The sequence below is a fragment of the Zonotrichia albicollis genome, chromosome 10, assembly GCF_047830755.1.
Source record: "Zonotrichia albicollis isolate bZonAlb1 chromosome 10, bZonAlb1.hap1, whole genome shotgun sequence".
NCBI classification, from domain to species: domain Eukaryota; kingdom Metazoa; phylum Chordata; class Aves; order Passeriformes; family Passerellidae; genus Zonotrichia; species Zonotrichia albicollis.
The window spans coordinates 19,044,238-19,056,643 of NC_133828.1; the positions used below are offsets into that span (position 1 = coordinate 19,044,238).

The following is a 12,406-nucleotide window of genomic DNA, read 5'->3' on the forward strand; positions in this document are numbered from 1 at the left end:
TACCATAGGACAAATACTGCAGCAAAGCCCCAAAGTACATTCATTGTCTGCTGCACTTACAAAAGCAATATTTTACATTTCTGACACACAGCCCTTACTGAAGACAACTGACAGATCTCTTCTTAAAAGTTGGTGATTTATAGCCTACATTTTCAGTATCCATTCAATATCTTAGAACAAACAGCTCAAGAAGAGAGTGCAGACTACAACCACACATTCCTTATGGTTTCTGCCAAAGAAAGCAAGCTGCAACAATCCTAACGGGTTTTAATAACATAATTAATGAATAACAATGCCACTAACCAGCAGAGCCTGCTTTATCCTGTAGAACCTGCAAGGACACACTGAATGTTTAGATTTAAGATTCTGCCAGGCAAATTGAATTTCCATTCAGTTCATTCCTAGATAGGTAACTCTCTCCAATAAAGTAAAAGAAACAACACATTGAGAGATAAAAGAACCAAGACACCAAAAATCTATTTATTTCAACATTTCCACTTGCATGCATTTGCTTCCATTGCAAACCACACACAGCATTAATGCAGTGCAAGACCAGGTACATCTTGGTTAAAAACTTCCATTCGTATTGATAATACACAAATATAAGTAAAAATACATACGAGCATTAGGACTTCGAACTTGTTTTCTTATTGCTGGTCCAATATTCAATTTCTTATCCTTATAGTTGAGCTTTTTAGCCTAGAATTAAAGAAATAAGACATGATTATTTTCTACACAGATCTGGGTATCTGAGAAGTGAAAAGTAACTCAGTAGGTTAGACACATTGAGCATGAGAGCAGTTATGTTGAAACCAGATCCTAGGATATGTGTCTGGAACCTGGTCAAATTCCTCAGGGTCTGTTTCTAATACTAACACATAGTTAGCAGACTGCAATACAAAAGCAAGTTCTGGAGACATCACTCAAAATAGAAGAGTAGGACAAAAGAAAAAAAAAAAATCAGATGATGATCAGAATTTCATATAAGAAAAATCTTATATTAGATCTCCTTAAACCATTTTAACTATCAGACCAAACTAGTCTTCAAATGCAATTTGGCAAACAGAGGACTAAAGTACTCAGGCCTAGTACAAAATCAATTAATTCATTTAAGAGACAAACATAATGGGCACTGTCACTTACATCTTGTAAAATCTTCTGTGCCTCTTCTTGGGTTTCAAACGTAACAAAGCCATACCTAAACAAAGATGACAGGAGCTAAGCCTCTCAAGTGTGTATTTACAAACATAGCACATACTTACTTGATGTACACTACAAGTGGCATTACAAGGTAAATTAATGGGTAAAAAAACAACCCTAGAAGTAAAGATTGAATTAACAACTGCATTCTTAGCACCTTTTTAATTACATTCAAGTATGTGACAATATACTACCAAGAATGATCAGCTGTTCTTGTTACTCAGCCTATGCCTTAAATTCCTTCATTGCTATTAAACAAAGATTTTGATCTAAACCTTTCACTTCTTGAGGTGACCAAGGTGAGACACCTGGATTTTTTCCAAGTTAATATTATACTGTAATTCACAGTACAGCTCTCACCTACTTCAGCAACAACTGTGAATGCTCCCCACTGCCACAAACACAATCCTCTATCTTAAACTGAGTTCTCAAAAAAGCAGTGATGCAGTCATTTTCTGTGAATTTTCCTGTAATTCTTAACAGGATTAGCATTAAAAAGAGTTCTGCGGAGATCAAGGATGAAGCAATTCTCATACCTTGTGACATAGCATGTCTTCCACAATACCCCTTCTAACTGCTGCAATAAATCAAGCAGGCTTCCCACTCAGAACTCCTGCTTTTCCAACCCCCTCAATTCATTCCCAGAGTAATCTTGGTGGCACTGCCAGTGCAAAGTAAGTGTCTAAATGTATACAACACATACATAAGAAAACCCAAAACCCCTTCCTCCTCCTCCAATAAATCTGACTTCCTAAACTTCAATTATTTTTGAAATCTGTGAAATGTGTATTTTTGTGCACATGGTTTGTTAGGGTCATGGTTCATTTCTCAGGGTCACATTACAGAAGGTACGAGTTTCTACCCCTCCTGCCAGCAGATCAGATTTTGCAATACAAGATTATCATTCTTTGTGAGCATTTGTATGTTAATTTTAATACAGAACTTCAATAAATCTGGCCAGCTATACTTTCAAATTTGTGGGCTCTTCTTGTATTGGCATCTCTTAACTGGAAACATTTCCAAGTTCAAAGAAGACAAAGTATTCTCCTGCTTGGGATGTTACCTACACAGATTTTTCATTCTGTAGACTGTCTGGACAATAAACTAATAGATGTAATCACAAACTTGTAAGTTTTTAAAATCATTTGTCACGCAGAAGCAACAAAGCCTGTGCTTGGAGTTCAACAGAAATCCTAACAGCATGGAAAGTAATTATTTTCCAACAGATCTGCTGTGAGACATATGTTGGTAATCACAACTGCATCATTATTATGGGCTATATGGACACACATGCAATTATCAGGTACTTCCCGGAACTTCTTGGAATTTACTAGAAGGGCAAGAGGCTTGGGGACAGATCTGGGACCAAGTCTCTGAAGTCATGCAAGTGCACTCTCTGTGCTAAGAGCTGCAGCTCAGCACATAAAACTTGCTGACACATGTTAAGCTGACAGCATTAAACTGTCCTTACTCCTCAGGAGAGAACTTTTGAGGTGAACTCGCATGCACATTCCTTTTTGCTTCAGTCCTCCCTCCTCCCTTCTCTAGCAGTGCACTTCCCCACCTTATTGACATCACCATCCTTTGGGTTGCAGCAATAATTTTACCATGCAATCTTAATATTTCTCTGTGTTTGTTCTTTGTCATTTCTCCTACTGGTGACTTCCAGTCTCAGTCTCCACTGTAAGTAATCACGATTTAATATCAGATTTGTCCCCTATGCTGCTGTTCCAAAAATCTTCACACGAAAATCTGTTACTGCCATGCACTCCAGCACAATCAGGTGTACCTCAGCTCTTCCTCCACTTTAGGCTCCTTTCCATACTGGCTTTCAGTAATAAAAATATATTTAATAATTAAATAACCTTGCTAGAATCACCTACTTAAGTAATAGTCACTAAGAAAACCTGAAAAAATGGAAACTATTAATTCTGCCCTAGCCACACACAGCTTCATCTTATAACATGACTAGGAGTTTTAGTTATGCAAATTGGAGACATTTATATAGAGATATTAAAGGGCAAGAACAGATTTTCACACACATGGAATAACTGAAACATCAGGGTTAAAATATTGTGAACTATAAAAACCAAATTTACTATGGTCAGCTTTCTGTTATTTTCAATTTCCACAATACACTTATTCTACTATACCAACCCCTTTGATACTCCAGCTCTGTCATTTATTATCTTCACTTCTGTCACACTGCCATACTGAGCAAAAAACTTCTTCAGGTCATTTTCATTAGTCTAGTACAGTAAATCAAGAGGGGAAAAAAAAAAAGGGAAAAGTTAGTTTGCATAGTTATTCAATTAATTAGTTAAATGTTTACCTAAGGACTATTAATGGATGTACTTTGGATGAAGTTTGCTACAAACTAATTACAACCCTGCTTATGAAGACAGAAGAATGAGTAAGTCCGAGCCTCAGGGCCCACTTAACTACTGCATTAATTATTCAATAGTAATTCTAGAAACTTCTCATTAGCAGATTTATGTAACAACTGTCCTTTTACAGTTAAGATCAATGAAGCAGGTGTACTAGATCTGAACTTTCTTTTCTGCTAATTACACGCTAGAGCAGTTTACAGTACCAAAAATCACTGCCATACTTTCAACTGCAATACAACAGAGCATACTGATATACACAGGTCACATAGATCCCCCTAAACCACAGTGATTTAGTGACCAAATCCATTGAATATACCATGATCCCTCCTTCTGAAGTGTTTTTAACATGACAGCCTGCAAATACATACAGGCACACTATACAAACTCCCCACTGTAACAAAGAAAATGTTATTCCCATGGAGAGTGGCCCCAGTCAGCTTGGAAGGAACTGCCCCCTTCCAAAGTATGCAGGGATTAAGACAACTTTCTAATGTAAAGACTCACCTGAGCTTTGTGAACACTCCTCTGCCTTCTGTGAATATTTTATTACAATGTAAGCACAAATCACACATGCTGCAGCAAGCATCACTTCTGAGTTTTAAGCCCTTAGTTAATGCTACACCTCACAGTGGGAGAAGCACAGTTACATGCACACACCACTCATCTATACTCCTCCTTAACTTCAAGTATACCAAGTACTGTTTTACTTCTAAGTAAATTACTTTGATTGTTTGTATACAATTCAGGGAATCCTCTCCAGCACAAAGGTTTATGTTCCTCATCCGAGTCTGAAATTGAGTAGTGCTCAAAGTACTACCCAAGGACATAAGGGCTTGCTACACAAACAATGAATTTAGAAAGACAAAGGTTTACATGCAGAGCACTGCATTAATGCAGAATGAGAAGGAAATGCTGTTCTAAGATGCACAGTGAAATCTGCAAGCATCTGTGCAAACATAATATTTAAAAACTTAGTAGAAACACATTGAGGACTTGCCTTTTCCTGCTTATGATAATACAAAGGCACTCCTCAGATTCTTTAAGGAGGGTAGAGGCTTAGGATTAGCCTTTGTCAGTGACACATGGCCTGCACCACTAAAGAAGCATCATCAGACCAAGATGAAAGTGTTCCCAACTCTAACTTCCCTTGCTAAATTGTTTCTCTAAATTGGAGAGACCAGGGGCTTCCTCTTGCAAACAGGAACCACTGCCATGGTGATAGACAAAATGGCAAAATCATAAAAGAACTTGTTAGAAAGCAAGGTAAGTTTTTGTTGATTAACTGTCTCCCTTTCCCACAAAAATGAAGTCAACAGCTTTTGCATCACCCCAAGTGACTTGAGTAAGACCTTTGGCTTAAAAAAAAAAATGCCAAAACCCCCAATACTTTTTGCCATGAGATTGCCAATAGAAAGCAATTCAAGACTGACATATAAACCCTATGGGGATTAGATCAGAAATTTAAGGCTGTGTTTGATATAAAGAGTCATACCAAATGGAAAAGCAACTAAAATGGCTAAAGAGGTTTCACCCCTTCTATTTCCTCACCCCTCTGCAAAAAAAAATCCATCCTCTTTATGATTACAAACATGCTTAAACTGCTGTCGAAAATAATTTCATAATAAATTTTGAAGTATCAGCAACTGAACCAAGTCAAGAGACCCTTCAAAATGAACAATAAGTATGATAATTAATAAAAATGTTGATGTTAGACAGAAAAGTATTTTAACCTTTGAAATTGCAGTGAAGACAGAAGAGAGCAAGAGAGGTCTTTTTATAGCTCCAGAAATTTGCTTAGTATTGGTGCAAAAAGCTACTTGCCACTTAATGAAGTCTAATTGTACTGAAGGCCCTGTACATCTTAGAATATGAACACCTCTATTTGAATTACCCCTGCCAAATAAAATAGAAGATTCTGGAATTTCTTGCACTTGTTATGTAAAATAGTCTCAGTGAATTGTCAATTCTTGTTCCTCTTCAAATGAGCCAGTACTCAAAAGGTCTCAGCCTAGGAGGATTGATGCAGAGAAAATACTCTTGGTGGGAACAAAGCAACAGCTAAGCAAGCTAAGCACCAAAAGTCAATGGCTTAATTAATTATCTAAAGTGGGAAGAGAGAAAAAAGCTTAAGCTTATCACAAATGTTAAAAGCAACTGAACAAGGTAAGAGTGGCCCAATGTTCACTGCTATTTAAAGATTTTAGGGAACACACAAAGGCACAAGCATTCTAAGAATTAAGATCAATACTGCAAATTACCCAGAGAAGCTTACACACTTCTTTTAAAAACAAACTCTTGCCTTTAAGAAAATTACTATGGTGAGCAATTTACACACTGTAATTATTTGTGTGAACCAGAGGTGTTAGAGAAACAAGCCAGGGAGGTTTTCTTCACTGGTCATATGAAACATTGTGACAGTTTATTAAATCACACTAAGTGGTATACATAAACAAAACGTTCTACATGTTTTTCTTCCATCAGCTCTGCTGATAACAAAGCTATTTTTTTTTTGAAAAAAGAAAACTCTGAACAAGTGGTGTGTGAAAAGCTTCTAGCAGCTAAGTGTACAGAGCCAACTTTGTAGGACTGTTAAGGAAACCAAGGCTTAAAGCTTTATTCTCTACTGTAGGTTTGGCTATTAAAGTGAAGAGGACTTACCAGCAAAACAAATACACATGAATGTGTCTCTTTTCTCCTTGTTGATTTTTATACTGTTATAAATTATAATTTAGCAGCAAAAAGAGGGAAGAATACCTTAAAATCAATTCCTCCAACAAAGACACGATTTGGAGTGACTGTACCGAACCTTGGAGAGCCGATCAGATTGTTTAACCTCACCGGTGACACAGTGTTGGGACATGAAGGTAAAGATTCTGTTTGCATCTGATCAGTGGCCTGCTGATTGAAAGAAAACATTTTCAAAATCTTACTCATTACTTATCAGTAAATTAAACAACTCTTAACATTCAATACATACAGAATTTTTCAGAAGGCACAGCAGATGCTGAACATTAATCATGTATTTTTATTCAGAATGTGGCTCAGTGTTTAAACACAAGCTCAATCTTAATCAATTCAGTAACTTGGTGAATACACCATGGTCTGAAGTCCAATGTTAAACACTTCCAAACAAAACACCAATCTTGGTTCAACTTGCAAAGCACCCTGCTGCATAAATTTCACGTTATGAATTCTATTATACAACGTATCTTTGCTCTGCTAGAAGCCCTTTTCAACCTATACAGAATAGAAATTTTAAACTCCATCTGTGCAATCACAAACATCTACACAACTCTACTCTCTGCAACAGCCTCTGATTAATTTTCCAAGTGCTGAGCAGCCATAATTCCACCACAGGAAATCAATAATCTCCACAGACTGGATGAGAACAGGTCTTGCAAACTGGTATTTTAATTCAACACCCTCTCGGCCTACAAACACAACACAGTGGTCTGAACAGAAATTCCCTCCGCAGAAGAACAACCAGATTGCTCTTGCTCCAGTAAAAGAGCATAACACAATGGGATGTCATGGAAACCATTATTTGGTGGAGCCTGCCTGATGTTTTAAGTTCCAGCATGCTTACACTTGTGAACTGTGAAACAATTTAACTGTAAACTCTTTTCAAAACAAAATAACACTGCCTTACAAAGTCAACCCTAACTGTGAAGATGATAGCTGGAAAGCAGCCATGTAGTATTGTCACTGATTTCTCGAATAGGATTATTTAATACTTTTTTAGCTACTTAACAGTTACTCCTACTAATTCTAAGTAATGGGTTAATGATATCATTGTGGATATCTTAAAGACAATAAATGCAGCTAAGTTCATGCAATTTCAGTTTTAGACAAGACACAAGTCCTTTCCGAGCGTACTAAAACACACACACCTGGGGAAGAGGAAAGCCTGGGGCTGTTAACCTGATCTGTTCAAGAGAATCCAGTATGCATCTCCTACTGGGAATACTACTCTAGAGTACTAACCTGAACAAACCCCACCTCTAGCAGGCACGGAACTAGCACAGTCACTATAGTCCCCAAGAGGATATGTTTTTACAGCAAAAAACTCCTCCGAGACAAAACAGGTTACAGTCTCCACTTCTCTCAGCAATTTCCAATGTACATCATCTGGCAACTGTGTTCAGCACGAAAACTTCTGGATTCAACTATAACAACAAACAGTTGACAACACAGCCAAAATGTATTCCTTACCTCTAAGAGCCCAAACTGCATTTTCTCTGTATACATTTTAAGAGCTGACACGTTAAAAGAGGCTACAAACGCAAATACCCCAACGGAAGAAACAAGGAATTAAACACACCACTTATGAAGTCACAATAGTAAATACGGTAAATCCCAGTGAGTTTAAAGTATCACATGTTAAAATCTGTATTGCGATAACCACTTCTTCATCAGCGTGGCAATAAGAAAACAGTATTAAAAAGACCAAATATGTGCCATCAGCACATCACTTGCCTAAATAAATATTTGTTTCTACTGTTTTGTAAACTTCCTTTTTATCAATTTCCCCAATTAATACGGATATTTACATCCATCGATATTTTTATCGATTACTTAGTGCGTCTGGCAACTGTTCGTTAGCAGAATCGCAACATTCACTTTACACTGAGCAGACTCCCAGTCAGACAACCTAACTCCACGAAGGCCTGGTGATTAAGCGCACTTCTCTCCCTAAACACCTCTGCTTTCCGGAGCCCGTGTGCTGTAAGGTCCGAGCCAGACCCCGTTGCCCCGGCACCGTGTCCCGCACACCGGGGCCGCCAGCGCCTTCTCCACAGCCTGAGGCCGCCACTGACAAAATGGCGGCCCCGCGCGGGCGGCCGCGAGCCGGGGCGCCCCAGCGGGACGGCCCCGCTGCCCGCCCGCCCTCCCGCCCTCCGGGGCGGCTGCCGGGCCCCGCGGCCCCGCCAGGCTCCTCACCGCGCCCTCGGGATCCATCGGTCCTCGCAGCCGCCTCGGCCCCCAGCACGTTCCCGGCACGCGTCGCGCTCCTCAGCTCCGCCTCGCGTCCCGCTGACGCGCGCCCGCGGGGGACGGGCCTGCAACGGGCGGGGGAGGCGGAGCCTGGCGGCGACGTGAGCACAGCGCTCAGCACGATGGAGGGAGCCTTCCCTTACACGCCTCAGCCCACCTTCCGCGGAGAAATCTCCCCTTCCCCAAATCTCTGCAGCCCCCGAGTACTTTCACGGGAACGCTACGACGGGGCGGCCGGGCGTGCTTCTGTCCCGGCACCCCCTCGCCTCAAGGCCCTGGCGCTGCCGGTCCCCCCGCGCCTCCCGGGGCGGGCGGCTCGCGGCCGCTCCAGTGCCCCGGCGGGTGTCGGGCGTCCCGGCTGCTCTGCGCTCCCCTCCCCGAGTACCGTGGCACCGGCAGGGTGGGGCGGGTGGTCCTGGCTGGCTCCCCGCGGTGGTAGCTCTGAGGAGGTATCCGTACTACCCCTCGGAACCGTGCTTTGAAGCGCTGAGTCAGCCCAGGAACCTCCCCCCAGCAATTTCCGCATCACCTGGGGAGGCAAATCCCAGCTGGGTTTATCCTCCCAACTAGTGTGTGAAACAGGGAGGAAAACAGGGTAACACATTTCATCTGGCCTCTGTGGGAGAAAACCAAAAATGCCCAGGGAGGCAGTTACCTGTGTTTGGCTTACCAGGCCATACTTGATGGAGGTCAGAACATAGTTTAGGCTGAACAGCCATCAATGTGAAGTAAAAGTCCTATTTCAACTCAAAGAATCTTCCTAGGGCTCCCAAAAGACTCTTGAGTAGGCTGGCTAGCTTGAAAACAGCTATGGGTCTGGGATGACCTTGGAGACAAAATTTCTGGTCTGGTCAAGAGAGCTGGAAAATAGCACATTAATGACCACTCCCCAGAATACTCCAACTCAAAATATTCTTTTTTCTGCTCTTACTGAACTGGAGGAGAAGCACCAATAGTAATGCTTGTGTCAAGTGTACTTCTGTGGTCATTTACTGAACAGCACTACAACCTGCTCTCCTGTTGCATTATTTCATCCTGCCTGCAAATGCATTTTGCCCTTAGAATATCTCTGGTATTAAACAGGTCTGAAAAAAAAAGTCATTCAAATGCCAAACTCATAATCAATACAGGTACGAAGGTGCAGCCTGACAAAAATCTTTGATCTGATGACAGCAGGAGCTGATATTCAGACAAATGTATGCTGAAAGAACCACACCAGAGGAAAAACTTTTTCAAAGTGATCAAACATGCACAGGCTAAGTCACCCTGAGACTCAATATCAAGCTCACTACTATCATTAGTTACTTATAGGGGCAGAGAATATAAGTAAAAAAAAGTAGTATGGAATGCTATCTTACCCCATAAAGAGTTGCTGCTGAGGCAGTTATTAAAGATTAGGAGCAGGCCTGATGTTAACAGGCCAAAACTGCAGCCAATAAGAAGAGTGTTACAAAAGAGTAGATTGGTTGGTTAAGGGGACCTGCAGTCAGTTGGCTACTGTGAGGACAAGGAAGAGTCAGTGCCTAGAGGAGCTGTCTATGAGAAACATCAAGGAGGTATGAAACTCTAGCAATGTAATATAATGACAACAGAACCTTTGTAATATAATGATAACAGTTACTCTCATGGTTTATGTTTTCTCAGTGCTTTAAAATAAAGACTTCAAGGAAGAGCATCTTGACAATGTCTACCTTATATTTCAGTTGAACTCAAATATTTGTATTCTGCTTTATGCAAATTATACCAATCCCACCTAAACCAAACAGCCCTTCACATCATGTAAGACTCCCTGAGGCACAGCAGACTTGCAGTCCCTATGGGACTCTACGCTGCTCCTTAATTTTTTGGTGTTGCTTCAACACCTATCAGTTTCTGCAACATTACTCTTATCACACAGAATAAAAACACACAATCCTAGAAAAGTTTCTAATAATTCTGTGTGTGTAATATGCAACAATATAATGCTTAACTCTTACTCTCTTTTTTGTTTTTTTTTTTAGCTGAGACAACAGTATAAAAATAAGGGCAATTTTAGCAGAGCTGATAGGATTTTTTTAAAAGCACTTATTTTGTGAGATTATAGAACTCTGCTGAATTGCATTCATTTTATGAATATTTATCAGAAAGCAACAAAGCTTATCCTGAGAACAGCACTACGTTTTAATGATTTGAAAGGCAGAATAGCCCAAGCCCTTCATGTGCTTCATATCTTGATTTGGAGAATTTAAAGTGAGAACAGCTGAAAGAATAAACAAACATTCAGAGACATGAAAGTGTATTTTACAGTTTTAATTGTTGTATCTTCTACATTATACCTTGTCCTTTAGTTAAAAAACCCAAATCTGGGACATTTACATTTAAAATAAGACAGTTGTGACAAAAACGGGACTTTTCGAAATAAATGAGAAAGACTGAGCTGTTTTTTGCTGTGATGCTTTAAAACCTGAAAATTCAACAGACCTATAAATGTAGCAAGATTAGGAGTAGAGCTGGTATAAAATACTGCCATGCATACAAGATTTGAATATCACAACAAAGGCTGCTGGGCTACCCTGGTGCTGCATGGCTGCTTCATTAAAGGAATTGTTTCCAGGCTGAGGGAGCCACTCTCAAAGGAAGTCAGAAGTGCAACTGTTTTTCCTGATTCCACATGTCAGCAATATATACAGCACGAAATGATCTCCCCTGCTGTTCTCTCCCACAAATTAAAAGGCAGTGCTGGACAGTAAAAGGCAGTAAAAGACAAGAGTCTGACTATGCTGGTTCCTGTAGGTTTTCACCTTTTGTCCTTCTTTTAGCATCAGAGAAGGAGGTTAAGTGAGGAAAAATAAACCAAAGAAAAAGCAAGAGAGAAAAATAGGCAGAAAAAATTAATTGGGAGGAGGAAAATAACTCTCCAGGCAGAAAAAGACAAGTATATTTTATGAGTAATACATGGGCCTTACAAGAAATTGCTATTTCACTGATTCACTGACCTTGAAAAGATATGCTACCATTTTTGCTACTATTATTTTTATCTGTGGATAACAACTGTAGTTTTCCCACCAGCCTTTTAAGATCCTTTAATGGAAATTTAAGCATTAATATATCCTTGGTCAGAAGGTGTACCTGATGAAAGATTACTTACTTCCTGCTCTGAAGTTCATAACAATGTTTCTTAGGATGTTGCTAGAAGATTGGCTTCTGTCTCTGTTGCATACACAATTGCATTAAAAGAAAAAAATAAAAATATGTATCTTATGAAGATGTACACACTGATTTCTCTTACGAGCTTGTGACTGGATTCTCTACACCCTGAGCTCAAACTGAAAAACCCAAGATCTCTTAGGTATTCAAGGACTTGGAGAAGACCTCTTGAGGCAGTTAACACTGATGGTGGTCACCTAAGAAGTTCTTCTGTGTCCAAGTTATGGTCAGTGCTATGTGGAAAATGCAGAAGTTACTCATTTCTGCTAAGTTTTCCATTTATTCAAATGGGTGTATTTCTCTTATATATTTCCATATTGCAGGCCCTTTTCCCACAGCATTCCCTTTCTTGGGTTGGGCACATCTCTCTCCTCTATGAGCTGTGACTTCTCACTCCCTCCCAGATTCCACCATTCTCTCTAACCTTTATCTCTAGCTCCTACTTTGTTTCTGGTTGCCCTAACAACATTCCTGCTCATTTCCTCTTGTCTCTGTCCCCCTTATTCAAAAACAATTAGTAGATACATAGGAAGAACTGAAAGCATTGATTTTTAAAACGGATTGCTAATCTTTTTCTACTTAACACTGAATTTGAAGAGGTTTTTCCATATTGTTTCAGTTAGAATCTAGCTCTA

The 12,406-nt window shown here is 40.0% G+C and overlaps 1 protein-coding gene across 3 annotated transcripts in view; it reads right to left on the reverse strand.

Moving 5' to 3' along the window:
• Positions 1–12,406, reverse strand: part of BOLL (boule homolog, RNA binding protein) — a 30,132-nt gene that overhangs the window by 11,342 nt on the left and 6,384 nt on the right. The window contains exons 5-10 of one of the 3 annotated variants that reach the window (XM_074548233.1): positions 11,713–11,774; positions 9,256–9,445; positions 6,345–6,485; positions 3,358–3,449; positions 1,144–1,198; positions 621–699 (exon numbers count right to left, since the gene is read on the reverse strand). In XM_074548233.1, coding sequence (XP_074404334.1) covers positions 621–699; positions 1,144–1,198; positions 3,358–3,449; positions 6,345–6,473 — 355 coding nt within the window. In that variant the 5' untranslated portion in view covers positions 6,474–6,485; positions 9,256–9,445; positions 11,713–11,774. Of the gene's footprint in view, positions 1–620; positions 700–1,143; positions 1,199–3,357; positions 3,450–6,344; positions 6,489–8,531; positions 8,920–9,255; positions 9,446–11,712; positions 11,775–12,406 lie in introns of those variants that run through there. The other 2 variants (XM_074548232.1, XM_026795756.2) reach the window with 2 other exon arrangements.